This window comes from Lygodium microphyllum, chromosome 19 (genome assembly GCF_053477565.2).
Source record: "Lygodium microphyllum isolate KBCC chromosome 19, Lygodium_microphyllum_v1.1.10, whole genome shotgun sequence".
Lineage (NCBI taxonomy): Eukaryota > Viridiplantae > Streptophyta > Polypodiopsida > Schizaeales > Lygodiaceae > Lygodium > Lygodium microphyllum.
The window spans coordinates 37936458-37954216 of record NC_141153.1 but is presented as its reverse complement, the minus strand read 5'-3'; the positions used below and the strand labels follow the sequence as shown (position 1 = coordinate 37954216).

At 40.0% G+C, this 17759-nt stretch overlaps 1 protein-coding gene across 2 annotated transcripts; it reads right to left on the bottom strand.

Annotated features, from left to right (window-relative positions):
* Positions 1-13199: 13199 nt before the first annotated feature.
* Positions 13200-17419, bottom strand: LOC148019764 (uncharacterized). 2 transcript variants are annotated; one of them, XM_087699930.1, is made up of 8 exons: positions 17193-17419; positions 16973-17109; positions 16726-16779; positions 16343-16612; positions 16034-16139; positions 15754-15795; positions 15590-15646; positions 13200-14651 (listed from the first exon to the last, which is right to left on the bottom strand). In XM_087699930.1, the coding sequence occupies exons 1-8, from the start codon at positions 17244-17246 to the stop codon at positions 13599-13601; spliced, it is 1773 nt and encodes a 590-aa protein (XP_087556056.1). In that variant the 5' UTR covers positions 17247-17419; the 3' UTR covers positions 13200-13598. The 2 variants fall into 2 exon arrangements, with proteins under 2 accessions (XP_087556056.1, XP_087556057.1); XM_087699931.1 differs by lacking the exon at positions 15590-15646.
* Positions 17420-17759: the final 340 nt, after the last annotated feature.

Here is a 17759-nt window from a genome sequence, read left to right as displayed (position 1 = left end):
TTAATCGCTTTTGTATGTTGCACCATGCCTCTATGGAGATGTGGCTCGCTAGGTACCAGCAAGCTAGGCAAGATCGAGAGGAAGCGCGATCTAAATTTTGACGTAGTGCATGCCATCAACCGATTCAATGTCCCAAGGGCATGGAGGAGATGCCGCGGTTCATGTCAAGGCGATGATTGCATGGAGCTTTGACCGCAACGTCTCGCGAAGGAGTGGAGGTCTCAACCGAGGAGTGGGAATTCTCAAGGGGATGTAATCCAAAGGTGATGATGTGTTTAGGATTTTTCGTATCTATATTTTATATGTGATAACTAATTTGAGTGTTTCAATGTACAAGACCAAATATATAGTGCAGTGTGGTCGCGTGGACGGCATTTTTACATGGAGCATATTGACAAAATGCGCTCCACAACAGACTGTGGTATCATGGCAAGGTTCGAGCATGAGAGCCGACGACGAGCAACGGATCCAAACACGCTTATAGATGAGATGGAGTATTTTGGGAACTTGCAAAGTATTGTTACGGTGGATTACCGTAGCTTCTCCATTATACTATTCGATGTGCAGTGGTTCAAAGTGATACTTGAAGGAGTTGGAGCAACAACTCGACGAGGTCTATCTGGATTTCTCGAAATAGATTTTGAAAAAAAAAAAGACAAATTTGCATTATACCTTTGTGTTGCCGGCCCATTGTGAGCAGGTGCATGAATTTATTTGTTTGTTAATTGTATTATGACATGGTACATATCACAATAGTTTAATATCTCTTGTACGTGTTTGTGAACAAGTAATTTTCTATCCAAACCCGCGACAACCTCGATGGTGGTATGTTATACCTTTAGCTCCCTGAAGTGCGAGAATATATTATCAAAGCGATGTTCCGAGCATAGATGACGACAATATGCAAATAGAGGTGTCGATATTGCAAGGAGTGGAGGCCACCGAAAGCTTGGAGCATGTAGAGAAGCCAGCATTGGGTAACAATGATGGAAATACAAGAGTCCAAGAATTCTTTGAGAATGAGATGGATTCATCCTTTTGTGGTAACATCTCTATCGACCTCCCAGTGTATGCGGAGTTGTGTCAGGAGATTAACATAGGACCATAGGATACTTCATACTTGGAGCATTCACTTACTCAATTTGTTGACTAATCGCTTATAAGGGTACATAAGATATGCATTTTAAGTGAGATCATTTTTTTAAGATTTATATTATCATGCTTTGTATGATTTAAATTGACTATGCTAATATCATTTTTTATATATGCAGGTGACCTTTGTGGATACTTAGATCATCAAGATGAGTCGAGGGATGAGCGATGAGGAGTTGCTAGGATATCTTCACGCGCATGTCTCTAGATCAGATGGCGAGATTCATAGACATGGTGGACTAGGAGCTATCTCGAACATCGTCATGCCGCTCTATTAGATCTACTTCGGCACGATCAAATGCTTCAGCTTCGTGCAGACAAGGTCGACGCTCTAAAATTGGGCCAGAGAGAGGGATTGCTTCAGGGTGAGGGGGATGCTGCAGAGATATGGAGGCAATGAGCCCGCGGTCGGTACGGGATACAGGTGCTACTCCTTGCTCTCGTGGAGGTTCCAGAGCGCGTGGCTCAGGTGGTTGGTGTGGAGGCACGGATGCGGTGTCTATGTCTCGTCTTTTTGCTGGAGTTGTGTCACCTCCAGGATTTGTCACACCTGTGGGAATGTCTACCCCAGTTACTTGGACTTTTGCTCAGCCATGGGCAGGCGGCAGCCCTATGGATGCTACACCGATAGATACTACCCCGATCGGTATACCAAATGTATAGGGGTCTCCTGGATATGCCCAAGAGCATGGTTGCATGTGGGAGAGGACCCATCTTAGGCATACCCTAAAGGGATATACCTATTTTGTCGATGATAGGTCAGGAGCCATCATCATGAATGATGAGGGGAGGAGGGTGATGGGTCGCATGAGAGAGTTGTGCCAATAAGTTTTTCAGCACAACATCTTAGATCATTGGGAAAACATACCGGAGGGGAGAAGGACTACATAGTAGCATCCTTGCATGAGAAATTTCCGGTTTCAGCAACAGTAGACATGTTTTCTACGAGCTGGATTCTGTAGGGCATACGTGCATATATGTCACACAAACGATCGGACACATGCAAGGCACTCAAGAGTACGGCTGTAAAGTCCGAGTGGCTAGATGGACGATTGGTGCCGATTGAGGGAGGAGGGTACAGATTCTCCAGGACATTAGAGTCAGCAGCGCGAGGCAACGAGGGTACGACTAGAGGCCAGAGTGGTCCATCATCTTGGGAGTGGCGGCCATAGGACATATTTGGAGGACTTTGTAAGTTGTTCTTTTGTTTTGCTTGCTTATTTTTTTGCAATATCCTTTGTACTGACAATCATGTTTCTAACATTTAGTATTTTGTCTTCTTTGCAACACTTCATTACAAATCGCGATTCAACCGGCCTTGAGACTCGATATGCAGAGATGCACAGTCTCACTGCATTGATCGACCGATTGTATAGACGCGGCAGCCGTGTAATTCACTCATCTTTCTTGTGCGTAGTTACCATGTCTAATTAGAATGCATTATTGTATGGTGGACTGATGTGTAGTTGTTTCTTATTTTGCAAAGTCTGTTCAATGCTCCTTTGCAGCGGGACGATCTTTCAGATGGCAAGGATGTATAGCTCGCCCTTGGATCCCTGGAGCTCACGCAAACTTCTTTTTTGGTCACCTGATCTATGTAGACATTTTCTATGTAGTAGTGATATCTTGCCATGATTGTACCAGTCGCTTTCATTATGCGATCATGTATTTATTTCATGTATTAGTATTATGATTTAAGTATACTTTGTCTTTATTTACACAAGCATTATACATAGTGCAGAAACTATTTTGTATGGCCCACATAGTGCAAAATGTGCCTACTACAAAAAAAAAAATCTTGTTACCGTCGCTATTAGCGTTGCAAATTTACCTACATGCGCCGTTATTGGCATCGTTATTAGTGTCGCAAAGCGTTATTATCAATATCGTTGTTTACATCGGTATCAGCGCCAATAATGACGCTTTTTACGAGGATGGGGGTAAATTTTTTTATTTACATTTACGTTGCTTTTAACGTCGGTATAAGGCCTATATCTTGTAGTATATATCACTCATATAAAGACAAAAAAAAAAAGCAAAAAGTGTTATTTAATTTCTTCTAAAATGAGAAATTAACTAACCAACTAATTAATAGCAATTAATAATTAAGTAAATAATCAATTAACTATGAACTAATTAATTAACTATTAATAAATTACTTAATTTTTTATTTTAGCAAGTTAACTGAAAAAGTAAAAAGCATAATTTAATTTCTCTTGAATTGAGAAATTAATAAACTTACTATTTAATACCTATTAATAATTAAATAACTAATTAAATTATTAATTAATTATTTTTAAACTTACTAAATAACTATTAATAGTTTAGTTAACTTTTTATTTTAGTAAGTTAACTAAAAAAGTAAAAAACTTTATTTAATTTCTCTCAAATTGAGAAATTAATTAACTAACTAATCAATAATGAATAATTAAATAACTAACTAACTAAATAATTAATTAATTATGGAATATAAAACTAACTATTAATAAATTAGTTAATTTCTTATTTTAGTAAGTTAATTAATTAACGAGTTAATCACTATTTGATAGTAATTAGATTACTAATTAGTTAGTCAACTAATTATTAATTAAATAATTACGCTAAATAATTAATAAGAAAAAAAATATTGAGTCAAAAAATAAGTTAATAAAATTAACTATTAACTAAATCAATTAATTAGCTATTAAAATTTTAATTAATTTTTAACCAACTTTACTTACTAATCAATCTATTGATTAATAAAGTAACTAATAAAAATTAAGTAATAAATTTTTGAATAATTAATTAATTAATTAATATTTCAATTTAAATATTTAATAAGTAATGAATCAATCAAGCAAATAACAAGCCAATAAATTAATAACCAATTCATAATTAATTATCTAATTAAAAATCAAGTAACTAATTAAGGAATCATTTGATCAATTAAGAAATTACCTATTAATTAACAAGTACTATTATATTTTATATTATTTATTTAGTTAAAAAATTAAATACTAAATATTAATACTTAATAGGTAATTAATTTATATTAGTTATTAATTAATTAATAAGCCAATAAAATTATATATTGATCGATTAGTTGAAATTAATAATTATTTTTTAAATTAATAACCATAAATAAAAAAACAATTGGTAATAACCAACAACTAGTTACTTAAAATTAATAACTAATAAATAATAATTGATTAAGTATTAAATATTCATGAATTACTTAATTATCTTTAATTAGTTATAAATTAGTTTTTAACAACCAAGAAATATATTTTATTTCAGAAGTAATTGTGAATGATGATATTATATATTTATTTTATTAAAAATATTAAAAAATTTAAGGGAGAGTGTAAGTGCATGTGGATTAAGATCGTTCTACCCACGGAGAAAGAGGTCGGTACATCTGCATCATCTGTCTTAGTTATTTCGGTTTAGAGTCCAAGATATGAATGTGTGTGTGTGTGCGTGTGGGCCAGGATGGCTGATGAGAGAGAGTGCATATGGATTGGGATCATTTTGTCGCCAAAGAAGGGGTCACCGGCAGCAACCCAATATTTGGTATAGAAAAATATGACTAGCACCCCCCCTTTCTCACATCTCTCTCTTCGTATAGAACATGTCTCCCAGTGTCCCTTTCTCCATCTCTTTATCTCTCTCTCTCTCTCTCTCTCTCTCTCTCTCTCTCTCATGTATTTAATGTCTCACTATGTCAAAGTGGTTCTACAAGGCCACACACCCCCTATGACACAACGCCTCTCCCTTCCTCAAGTTGTGGATTATTTACTTAATCTCACAGGTACATACACCTCCTCCCTCCCTCCCTCCCTCCCTCTCTCTCTCTCTCCTCCTCCTCCTCACTCTATCCATCACCCCCATCTCTCTCCTAGGCTCCCTCTTGGTGCTCTCCAATCCTCTCTCTCTCTCTCTCTCTCTCTCTCTCTCTCTCTCTCTCTCTCTCTCCGTGGCACCCACATCCACTCACACACACACTCTCTCTCTATCTCCCTCTTTTGCTCTCTCCCTCCCATACAAATCTTTATATCCTCTCTCTCTCTCTCTCTCTCTCTCTCTCTCTCTCTCTCTCTCTCTCATATCTAGCACCCATATCCATACATACACACACACACACATACTCTCTCTCTCTCTCTCTGTCATACCAAATACTTTATATATATAGCACTCGCATGCACACACATGCATGTACACTCTCTATCTCCCTCCCTCTCTCTCTCTCTCTCTCTCTCTCTCTCTCTCTCTCTCTCTCTCTCATTCACACACTTTATATACTCTCTCCCTCTCTTGTATTTGACATACACCGCCACATTAAGTCTTTCAATGATATGCATATTTGACATGAGTGTTAGTACATGTGTAGATAGCTTTGGAATTGGATCCAACATCTAGTGCTACACCAAATACCGAGGTCTACATATATGTATCGTCCCTCCCTACCAAACCTATTATGTACTACACAAGTTGGTTCCTAATGTTGAAGAAGGAATACATTTGCAATGGCAATGGCTACCGTGTTCTTGCTATCACCGATGCAAATGGCCGAACACAAAGCACGTTAGTCCATTGTAACAATGACCATGAGGCTGTCTAGGTATATGTTATGGATACCTTGGTCTCACAACACTATCTTGTTGAATAAGGAAATGGGTCTACATTCCAGCCTTCCCCCACTATAGATCTCACCCTGAGCCCTTGTAGCATTGAGAAAACAACAACTGTGGAAGCCTCACCACCCCTCTTGGACATTGAGAAAAACAAAACCATCCCTATCACGCTTGATGTGGAAGAGGAGGGGATGTGACAATCCTCTTATAATGTAAATGTGGTTGAGTACATAATGTCTTCGAGGGCCAACACTGAGTCTTACGTTATTTGCTTTAGAATATGAGCGCTATAGAGAGAGTGGAGGAGATCCCAGTTTTGCATGATGGCAATGTGGCATACGAGCTTCCACCAGTAATAGACAATATGTGTCCAATGGAGGGTATGAAGCAAAAGTACAATGTTTCAACATTGATGGCATTCCTCAGTACTATTCGCCAAAGCAAATGTATCGGAGAGATAGAGTGTCCCAATAGAGATTATACTGGCAAGTCAATTTTTGGCTTCCCAAACAAGGTGGCATGGACAGGTGCAAGATTCTTCATTCACTCCACTATCATTAAAGTGATTGCAGAGTCGCATGACATGGTTTTAGTACCCTATCGCAAGTAAATCACACTAATCAAGTCCAAATGCATGCTATGTAGGTAAGCTCAGTACCACCATACCAACTGTTGAAATGTCAGTTGTTGGTCTCGAAAGCCTTGGATGCTTCTATTGTAAGAACCACCCATCATGCTCTCCAAGTACGATGTGTGTAGTGTATTATGTGATGTCAACAAGGCCAATGTCAAGAGTATTTATTCATCAAGGCGCACATAACCATGAGGTGCAAAGAGGCACATGTAGAGCTCATGTCAAAGAGATACAAAAGTCCATAGAGGAAATGGTAAGAGACTTTAGTGCAGCAGGACCTCGACAGTTGCAAATGACTGTGGTTAGAAGGCTAGTGATGGGTGCCTTGATTCGTGAGCAAGGTGTCTCCATGTCCAACCCTAAACTCTCGATGATGCTCAAGGAACTCCAACCACTCATTTAGAGAAACATGTAACCTATTATTCTATTCACAACACACTTCAAAATATCTTTAAAAGGCCATGCATACGAAGATCAATATTTTATGCATGTAGGTTCAAACACATGGTCTGTGCAGCATGCGCTAAGAGTGATCAAGGAATGGAATCTTGTCTTCTAAAGTTAAAGCAACGTTGTGCATAGAGATTTTTCCATAGTAGTCTATTTCCTGGGCAAGCCGTTGACAATGATAGTAGGTGCTTTATATTCAAAATGTCAACACATAGGCCAATCTTAGGGGTTGACTTAGTGAATTGTATGCAAATGAATGGCACTGGCAACCTACACAATAGCTGGGTATACTTTGACCACGTGCATCGCATCATGGCAACACATGTGTATGACCCAAGGTAGTTTCTCTTACCTAATTCTATTGTCACAACAAAAACTTAAGCAACATAGGTCTCCTTACTCTCCCATTTCTTTCTTGTGTTTCTGTAGTGCACAAGAGTTGATGACTCTAGCAATATGTGACATGAAAGAAGAGGATACATATGCACAAGCTCTTTTTTGGACAAAGATGAATGAGGTGATGGAGAAGTGTGGACACCCAAGCACTGATTTTCAAGGATTCATGGTAGACCAGGAAGCTACCAATTGGAGAGCCATCCGAATAGTGTTCAATGGTGGTCCAAACAATGCAATGCAAGGAAGGGAGAGATCTTGCTTATTTCATTGGAAACATAAGAGTTTTCAAAATGAGCATAAGTGCTTGTGTAGTATGTGGAGGTGTGCACTCATGGAAGATGACCAAACAATGCAATAGTGATTCATTCGGGCTTGGTGGGCCTCAGGGAAAGTTGCAGATTGCAATATACCAGCAATGGATTGTTGGCTTAGTTGGTGGCATATCAAATATCCACGTTGGAGATGCGGCACTTTGTCAGGGTAAGACTAGTTCGTAATAGTAGGATGTGACGTGTGGTGCATTTGTTTTCTCACGCTCCATACCTTCTCGTGCTATATTTTTGTCCAGGTGGTGGAGGACATTGCTCATATGCCAACCATGAACTTGGGAGAGACAATGTATGCAAGTTGGTTGGCAGGGGAGGGACTCAAGGGATCTATCAGCTTGTACGATGTATGTGTCAGTGATTTGGCCAATGCTCTACTACAGAGCACAAAATGACATGCATTCATTGGTGAAAACCTCCATGGTATGCAAGACCCAATGTAGAGAAGATTTTGAGTCGACTACAACAAGGAATTAGCCCCACACCTTCAGCAACAATAAGGATGGTTGAGGAGGTGTGGCAAGAGGAACTGAATTGCATAAACATCTCCATTTTTGAGGGGACAATGTGACTGTAGTAAGAAAATGCAAGATTGATGGGAAAGTGGGGTCCAAGGAAGCCAATGCCTCTCACAAGCTTGAGTATGTGGCTGAAAACATACCTAGAAGAAAGGGTATAAGAAAACTAAACTTTGAGGACCCTTTTCCTTTTGACTAATCAAGGGTAGTGTCACCAAATTTTTCGAAGGAAATGGTAGTCAAGACAGTCCTTCATGACACCATTTGGGTTATAAGAAGGATTCCAGCTTGCAGCCGTGTACAATGTCAAGGATGTTGGGAGCTAGAGAGAAAAAATGCAAATAGCCTATAAAAAATACGTCACATGGGGTTCGTGCACCTTCATTTTGGGGCATCATGGAGTGGTCTAGCTCAAGAGGAGAAGCTAGCAATCAACATGGAATGCATCGCTAGTTCATGTGGTTTTGTAATGATAGTGTGGACCATACATGGAACATTTTATCTTCCATTCAACACACACCGCCCAAGGTTCCACAAGTATGGCCAATGGCACGAGGCACTAATTTGACCATAAAAGAAATCCACATGTTGGAGAGTGGTGGGTTTGTTTTACAAAATGTGGCACAAGAGGCAAATGTTAACGAGGGCTCATGTAGATATCAAAGAGGTGTTTCACAGGCTACAGGGAAAAGGATAGACTTAGCGTCAGCTCTAGATGCAATTGTGAAGGGCCGCACAGTGGTGAAGTTCTTGAAGCATGAGGTTTTCAAAATAGAGACAACTAACTCAAGTGTCATGTATGAGTGTTATGATGTCACATTGCAAAGAATCCAACATGTAATTGTCGGGATTTCTTGGACCATGCCACAAAAGGAAAAGTGTATTTGGCATGCATGCACCTATGCTATGTGTACCTCCGAGTGTTTAGTATGGATGCAAATGTCAACATGTTTATACACCAACCCACACTCACTGAAGAAAACTTGCACATTGTATTTGGAAGCATAAGAACTTTTCCAACACCACCTATATAGTGACCAGCAATGCAATACCAGCACTACCTCTTAGCACAACCACATTTTATTTTGTTGAGAAGTCACCATTATAGAATCCATTTGGATGGCAAGCCTTTGGTGAACTTGTCTCTCTTAATTTGACAAGCAAAAGTAAGTTTCCCAGAGTTAACACAATATAAATGTACATTTGGATTGCTTATATGAATTGTATTGTATCATATTTGTTGGGGAGAGGAGGGGAAGGAAGAGAGAGGGGGAGGGGAGGGAGCTATTAACGCATTAAAATTAAAGTTCTAAAAACACTGAGTGGCTACCCAAGCATTCACATTATGTGTGTGTGTATGAGAGAGAGAGAGAGAGAGAGAGAGAGAGAGAGAGAGAGAGAGACGTGTTTAGGATTTAAGAGAAGTGTTTGTTACAACACATGCCATAATCTTATGTGAGGCATTATGATACAATGTGGACTAATCACATGCATGAGAGAGAGAAAGTGAGAGAGGGAGGGAGATAAACACGGAGAGTGAGTGAGTGAGTAACATATATATATATATATATATATATATATATATATATATATATATATATATATATATATATATATGTGAGAGAAAGAGAGAAAGAGAGAGAATATAGAGTGAGAGGGAGAAATTGAATGTACAATCCTAAACTAAGAAAGAGTAAAGACATGGAGTAATTTGTGTGTGAGAGATAGAGAAGGGAGAGAGAGAGAGAGAGAGGTGTGGGCCGTGGTATTCCATTCTTCTGGGGTGATCACATTAATGGATAAATGTTACGTGCTTGAGAGAGCGTTTACATGAGATGGAGTGCTATTTGATCGAGTATGCTAGAAAGAGAAAAAGAGAATATACACGTATAGGGAGAAACTGAGAGGAGAGAGAGAGAGAGAGAGAGAGAGAGAGTGTGTGTGTGTGTGTGTGTGTGTGTGTGTATGTGTGTGTGTGCGTGTGTGTGTGTGTGTGAAGGTAGTAGTGGCAATCGTGGAGGTGGTGGGGATAATGGTAGTGGTGGAGGAGGTGGCAATAGTATTGACGGTGGCGTTACAAATGGTGGTAGTGGTGGTGAACGTAGCGTAGTGGTGGTGGCAGAAGTGGCACTAGTGGTGGCAATGGCGGTGGTAGTGGTGGGGGAGGTTTTAAAAAATCAAGGGGTGAAATAAGTAGACTGTGTGGAACAAGAAATGGAGGTTGCCCGAAGAAGTTGGCTCAATAAGCTCACTTCTCGCACGCACTCTTTATAAATATCCTTATCTGTGAATTTTTTCTAAATAAAAGATAACTCTTTTCTATTTAATTTGTAAATAACCCATTTGTATTACACCCTTGTGTATATAAAAAATGTATAAAAATAGTATTTTAAAAATGCCTTATTTTGAGCCCACATGATGCACACATATATTCATGAGTAACTTACTCCAGGGGTTAAGAGAATTGGGATGATAAGCTTACTATTCCTTCAATTAGGACACCAAGTGTACAAAGAGCACATGGTAATGTAAAGACTCCGTTGAGTGATCTAGTGGTATACAAGTGTAACAAGGTTAGATATCCTATTAAAAGATTTAGTTTTGAAGGTTATGTACTCATCATTATACTTATATGGTAAAGGTGATTGAGCATCTTAAGCCCACTTGTTTTTTAAGGATATTATTGGTCATGCATATATGGGATACATCAATGGATAACGAGATGGCTATATTAGAAGGCAATAAGACTTGAGATCTAGTACAGCTATCTAAGGGCAAGAAAGCTATTGGCTGTATAAGTGGATTTACAAAATTAAGCATAATGCAGATGGTTCTATTGGTAGACATAAGGATGGGCTTTTTACAAAAGGCTATGCTCAAACATATAGTATAGATTATTAAAATACATTTAGTCTAGCTGCTAGAATGATAACTCTTAGATATGTGATTGTCTTATAGCAACCAAAGGTTGGAGTTTGCACCAATTGGATGTCAAGAATGCTTTATTGCATGGTGAATTGCAAGAAGATGTATATATGGAGTAGCTAATAGACATTAAGAGGATACTAGGAGTCTAATGTACATGATTATTATAGAGCTAGACTTGAATTATGATGTTGGTCTTGTCAGTCAATTTATGGAGATGCCTAGAAAGGCTCATTTAGATGTAGTTAGATGCAGATTGAGGTATGTGCAGTTCACTTTGCATTATAGAATTTTTTTACAAGAGAGGTATGGATATACAGGTGTTTGGATACACACATGCAGAGTCAGTTGGTAGTACGCCTGACAAAAGATCTGCCAAGAGATTCATGTTTTCCCTTGGTAGTGGAGTAGTTACATGGAATAGCAAAAAACAATCTATGGTTTCTTTATCAAGTATAGAGGCTGAGTAGAGAGGTGCTACTATGGCAGCATATGAGGTGGTATGGCTACAAAAGTTATCATTTGAGTGATTTGGATACACAAGGAGATGGTTCAATTGGTATTCATGGTGACAATATGAGTAGTATATAGTTAGCTAGGAAACTAGTGTTCCATGCTAGGAAAAAACACATTAAGATGCATCATCACTTGAGAAGGTACTTGCAAGAAAGATTGACTTGGGACATGTGAGCATAGAGGATTAGATAATTTACATTTTTACAAAAGATCGGATAATTAAAATTTTCACAAAGACATTGGGTGTAGAGAAGCTTTGAAAATATCGAAGCTTACTTGGAGCTACAGAGATATAGTTGAGCTTAAGAGGAAGTATTGAGATAGCAAGCTCAATACATATGAACGTTGATGATGGACTACCTAACTAGACGGGTGTGTATGTGTACACTTAGCACATCATTGGTCATTATGATCCTCACATGGCAACTGACTTATCACTTTATCGCACCTACCTATAGTTGGCATAGTTATAGCGAGAAAAGATTAGTATAATCAATTATATATTGTTTAACTTAGTAGGAGAATTTCCTTTATATTATATCTTATATATACTTTGTGTATATTGTATTGTGTGAGAAAGAAGAAGAAATTAGCAAGAAGACATTTTGGTCTCTATCTCTCTTCTTGTATTCTTGAGTGAGCTTCCTATTGTGTATATGGTGTGTATTTGGCACGATAGCTCAAGCAAGTCTCCCCACGTGATTTGTGACACTATAAAGCCAAGAAGGAGCTCCTCTCCTATTTCAAAAAGCTTGATGATTCTCTACTTAGGCTATGATTTCCTATCGATCAAGAAATATCCTTTACCAGCAATGACTTAGCACACCACATTGAAAAGTGGGAAAAACAAATTTTGCCTTGATGTGAATGGAACAAGGTAATGTGGAGCCTTTTTATTGGAAGGCTATTGTTTTACATTTGGAAACCCATCCTTATGTGAAATGCACCTAACCTTAGGTGAGAGATTAGGAACAAAGAGGTGCGCAATAGAGGGATCAGGGAGGGGCAAGCATGGCCATTTTGGAATGTCCTATGCAATGTTACCATGTTAGTATGTTGAAGAAAGACTTAGGAGGTTAGAGAAAGATATCAACCTGAACAACGAAACCAGACTAATTATAAACTATAATACTCTATTCTCTATATTTGTTATTTTATGACATAAGAAAAAATGCTGCCCAAGTAGATCGCTATAGAAAAAGGTAGCCAAGAAGGTTTGAAAAAAAGATTTTGAGAAATTCCTTTTAACACCATATTAGAGATTTTGGAAATTTCGGAACTCCCAATTTCAAATAAGTGATAAATATTTGACCATGTAACTAAATCTTGATCCATATTTGAAAGTAGGATTTGAGAAGGTAGCTTATATAACATTTAGGGTAGACTCTACCTTTAAGTAAAACAACAAGATTTGATCATGTGGTCAAATAATAAAGGTATTGGGGGGTTCCCAAAGTACATGGAAATTTCAAATTTCCCTAATGTAGTGTTTTTTGTTGAATCCACAAGATAGACCTACATATTTATGCATAGACCCCTTGAGAAAATTTACGAAACACAAAAATGATAAGAGTTGCATTTTATGAAACCTAATAGATACAATGAAACAACATTTTACAAAAGCATCAAAACACAAAATTTACATTTTATGATACCCGACAATAACAATAAACTTCCAAGTTAAAGCTCAATTTGCATACCTAAGGTTACATAAGATTTTTAGGGAAGCCTAGGTAATTTGGGTTGCAATTTGATCCCAAAGGAGACCTATTCTCTATATATCATGTGGCTAAGGTTTGGTGAATGCTGGTGAAAATGAATATAAACCTGGTAACAGTTGTTTTTAGAAAGTTTAAACTCAAATTTGATCTGGGCGTTTTCCTGTCGATTTCTATGATGGTCCGAGAAGAGTTATGGGGACTCGGGAGCAAAAGATAGGAAATCATTGACTATGGCACACCAGAATCAATAAAACTGTGTTTCACACGGATCATACAATAAATGACTGTATTCTCAGGTATATACAGATCAGCCCATATTTTCTAAAGCAAGCGTAGTAAAACGGGAATCAAAGAGGGGAAGTTGTAGGTGTAGGGGGGGACGAGGCGGAGTCAGTACGCGGTTGATTGAATTGATTGGTATAACTTATATGGGAGTGGCCGAGGAGTAGATGATGATCGACTGAGGTTCTCTGGTCAGAGCTCAAGCTGACGGTATGTGGATCTACAAGAGCAACATTGCTGAGAGCTGGCTGGGAAAGTGGAGGAGGGACGAGATGGAGGGGACGGTAAAAGGAAGGGGATGTCAGATTTATTGCGGAATTATTAGCTATGGAAGCTGTTGTCATGTTTAGGGAAGCTGGAGGAGGGTAATGAATATGGTGATGATGAGGATGGACAGGGGTAGATGGTGATAAAAAGTAGTGAGCAGGGGCTGAAGTATTATATGGCTGCAATGGTTGATTGCTATGAAGGAGCTGGGCTACTTCTAGCTGCTGCTGCTGTTGTTGTTGCGGCTGTACTACTGGGTATGTCATGAATTCATGTCGTGCATGGGATGACGTCGACACTTCGGCGCTGCTGATAGGCTGGCCGTACAAGGGAGAGGAGGGGCTGGAGGTGGGGCCGACGGCGCCGCTGCCGCTACTGACGAGGACGGACGGCAGGCGCGAGAGGAGGGCTTGGAAGCTGCTGGCCATGAGATGGGCCTGCTGCTGCTGACATGGCGCCCCGCCCATCATCATCGACTGCATCATCATCTGATCGTGCATCAGGAGATCGTTGCAGTCGTTGCCGCCGCCGTAAGTAGAGCCGCTGCCCGGCGCCACGTCAGCGGCCAGCCGCGTTGATAGCTGGCCCGCGCCGGCTGGCTGTACGGCGTGGTGATCTGGTCGGTCATCCGCCACGCTGGCCTGCTTGCTGCCGCTCATTAGGAGAGCTGGCGGTACGCCTGCACCGCAAGCGGAGGACGTAGTACAGCTGGCATATTGATGAGGCGCTGCCTGCAGTTGATGCTGCTGCTGCAATAGTTGCACCGGGTGCACTGCATACACTCCCGGTATGCTTTGCAGATAGTTAAACTTCCTTTGCAAGAACAGCACGAAATTCAGATCCTCCGCCGTCTGCCCAAAACACATGTGAAGATCATGACAGAGGAAGTACGACATCAAATCGTTTCCAGGAGTCATCTCTCTCTCTCTCTCTCTCTCTCTCTCTCGACAATAGTCGCTATCTCTATGTGTGTGTGTGTGTCTCTGTGTTAATTACTTACTGTTACAGATTAACTCGTCTTGAATCAGTTCCGAATATGGTAGCAGTCTTGTCATACGCATCATATCCATACCCTCGCTAGTCGGACTCGCTAGCTTTCTTTCGGAGGCATTACTACCTTATGTAAAACTAGACCCCAGACACACATTTACAGCTACCACAATAGCTCAGATCCAATTACCACCAGTAAGTTTCAACTGAATGATGATGGTATCCTCCTATCTTTGCATCGTAGTAGTCTGGAGTCTGGACTCTGTGGAAGGCTCAACATGCTTTTCTAGGGCATCATTCAATGCATCTCTCTCCTGCACTGGCCCTGTACTGAGACTATTTTCTAGGGAGTTTGCGCGACAGAAAAGACTTGGAAAAGATGGAAGATTTACACAATTGTATTGAGCTCGGAAATGCAGGTATTCCTTGGACACATCATCAAGTAGCCCTGATAGGTAGGAAATGGTACTTAGGTAGCTTTACTCAAAGTTGGTCGTATAGGTGGTATAAGCCTTATGAGGAGATGTCTTTTCTCTGAGGATTATACACACCCACTGTGTGCAATACACACATCATGTCATGTGCGATATCCGCATCGTGTCGTGTGACTAGCGGGCAGAGAAGGGGGTTGTCGGATCCCAGTGCGAGCCTCCCACATTTACCCGTCTAAACCCCACATGAATCATGCACGCCTCTCCCCAATTGTCAAAAATAATTCAATGAGAGGTACCTTTCCCTCCCCCTTCCCCCCTTCCTTTCTTCTTTTCACAGCTCCCTCCTTTTTTACTCACTTACTTACCTTTTTCAAAGAACCCAACTGGATCAGCCCTTCTTTTACTGCCACAATGGCGATCGTCTGCCCAAAACATCCGAACACATGCAAAAATTATAAAGCTTAGGTACTCGCACAAGAACGTTTAGATTCCCATTTGAATTAACAGTGGTAAAAACGTGTGATTATACCTCGATGCCGCTCCTGAACTGGGCTTCCCAAGTCCTGGGATGCTGCCATATATTTAATAATCCAGGGCAAACGGACAAAGGGTTCAGTAATCAATATAAAATTAAGCAAATGAATCGTCGTTCACTGATGATTATAGAAAATAAGCATGCGATTAGCACTCATGATTCTAATATAAGTTGGGTTGATTGGAAGAAGGATACTTAGTACTAGTCTGATCATCAAGGCGATCTTTTATCAACAATATTTGTGCTACAAATTAGCGATGATGCGATTACCTACAGGGTCTAAAGCTCCTTGCCATGACGGAGGGTACTGTGGGTCAGCTTCTGGAGGGTCTTTGTAAATCCACTTATGGCTGTTGTCCGCCGCCACCTTACCCATTAAGCTGGAATTGTTCAAATTGAGATCAAAGAAACAAGTTAGCTGATAATGGAGCTTCTGGTTTTGGTATGCCATTCTTATCAGTTTTAGGATCCTGATAATAGAGCGTATGCATATGGTTCTAGCATGCCATTCTTATCAGTTTTCAAAACTGATGAAGTTGCTTAGACCATAACTATACATTTACATAGTATCGAATCTAAGTACCCTTCTCCAAAGTTGTAGACCTCATGGGACATTTTGAAGAAGAGCTCTGGTTGCATGTACTGGTAGTGACGATGACCAGAACTAACGGCTGAATCAGCTCCCGCATTACAATGATCGTCCATTGCTGCCGCGTGACTACTGCTGCTGGACTTTGCTGGACTAGCTGCTGTTTGATCATTAATATCAGAAGACCTAATAACACCTGCTTGATCGTGAGCTGCATTGGCACAAGCCACAAAGTCGCAGAAGCCGTCCTCCCACACAAGGATCCTGAGATCAAGCATCAGTATAATGAATGACCATTGATAGTTGAAATAATACTACACAGTATCACCTCCATTAATCATCCGTTATCCAAATAAGGTTGATCATGATCAGCTTACCAATTTCTTTTGTTTCCTTTAGACCGGTCAACCATGCTACTCTCAGCATCCCATCTGGTAGATTTTTTAAAAAACATCGCCGGTTAATCAGGCTGTTAGAAGTAAGGCGATCTCTCTCTCTCTCTCTCTCTCTCTCTCTCTCTCTCTCATGTGTATATGTAATATATAAATGGTCCATGTGAAGAAACTCAGTGCAGATTCTGTATTGATTAATAAGATCTCTTCTGTTGGTCGGTATTTTTCTTACTTGGGTGGCGGGTAGTTTCGAGGCAGGATTCTCCAGAAGACGGCATAAATCCAATCAGAGTCGGTGCAGAGGCGTCGAAGCGTTTGCTGAAGCAAGTAGCTCACCACTGGATACGATCCACTACTGCTGCCTTGATACTGGTCCATATTATATGTAGTAGTGGTAACAACGCATAAATCTTGCATCAACTAAATTATACCCTAGTATATGTTTCACTTACTATGAACGGATAACAAGAACTTCTCTTTGAAAATATAAAACAACTCCTGATCATCTCATCGCATTCAATCTCAGCCTCATCTTACTGCGACAACTGATCGAGCGAATTCAGCACTATAAATGCACACGGGTAGGGTGATATACATACATACCTCTAGGCTCTCTCCATCTCTCCCTCTCTCTCAGGCGCTCTCTCAGACTCTCTCTCTCTCTCTCTCACTCTGGGTGTAAATGGTCCCCCGCCCATCATCGCACAATCTAATCGAACCACTTTTTCCCCGCCCGCTCCGGACCCACATGAGTATCAAACACAGCTTTTTCCATTGTGCAATTTCTCTTTGATAATGTTTTCTGTTTGTTTTGTTGTGTAGACAGCTTCTACCTACTGTATGATGATATATTCTACTATTGACCGCTTTCTCCTATTGACATACGGGGTTGGTCCTTTCCTTGCAGCTTTAGAACCTTTGTTGTTATGTTCTTTTCTTTTTCTCGAAAGCAACACTTCTCTCTCTCTCTCTCTCTTCCCCCCCTCTCTCTCTCTCTCTCTCTCGATATCTTCGCCGTC

What these genes read in the sequence shown, in the direction of transcription:
- LOC148019764 (XM_087699930.1), bottom strand. Translation starts at nt 17,246, where the DNA reads ATGATCAGGAGTTGTTTTATATTTTCAAAGAGAAGTTCTTGTTATCCG. An exon ending in GTCTACAACTTTGGAGAAGG is followed by an intron (nt 16,140 to 16,342) that starts GTACTTAGATTC and finishes GAACAATTCCAG; the next exon opens with CTTAATGGGTAAGGTGGCGG. An exon ending in AGTTGGGTTCTTTGAAAAAG is followed by an intron (nt 14,652 to 15,589) that starts GTAAGTAAGTGA and finishes TGTTTTGGGCAG; the next exon opens with ACGGCGGAGGATCTGAATTT.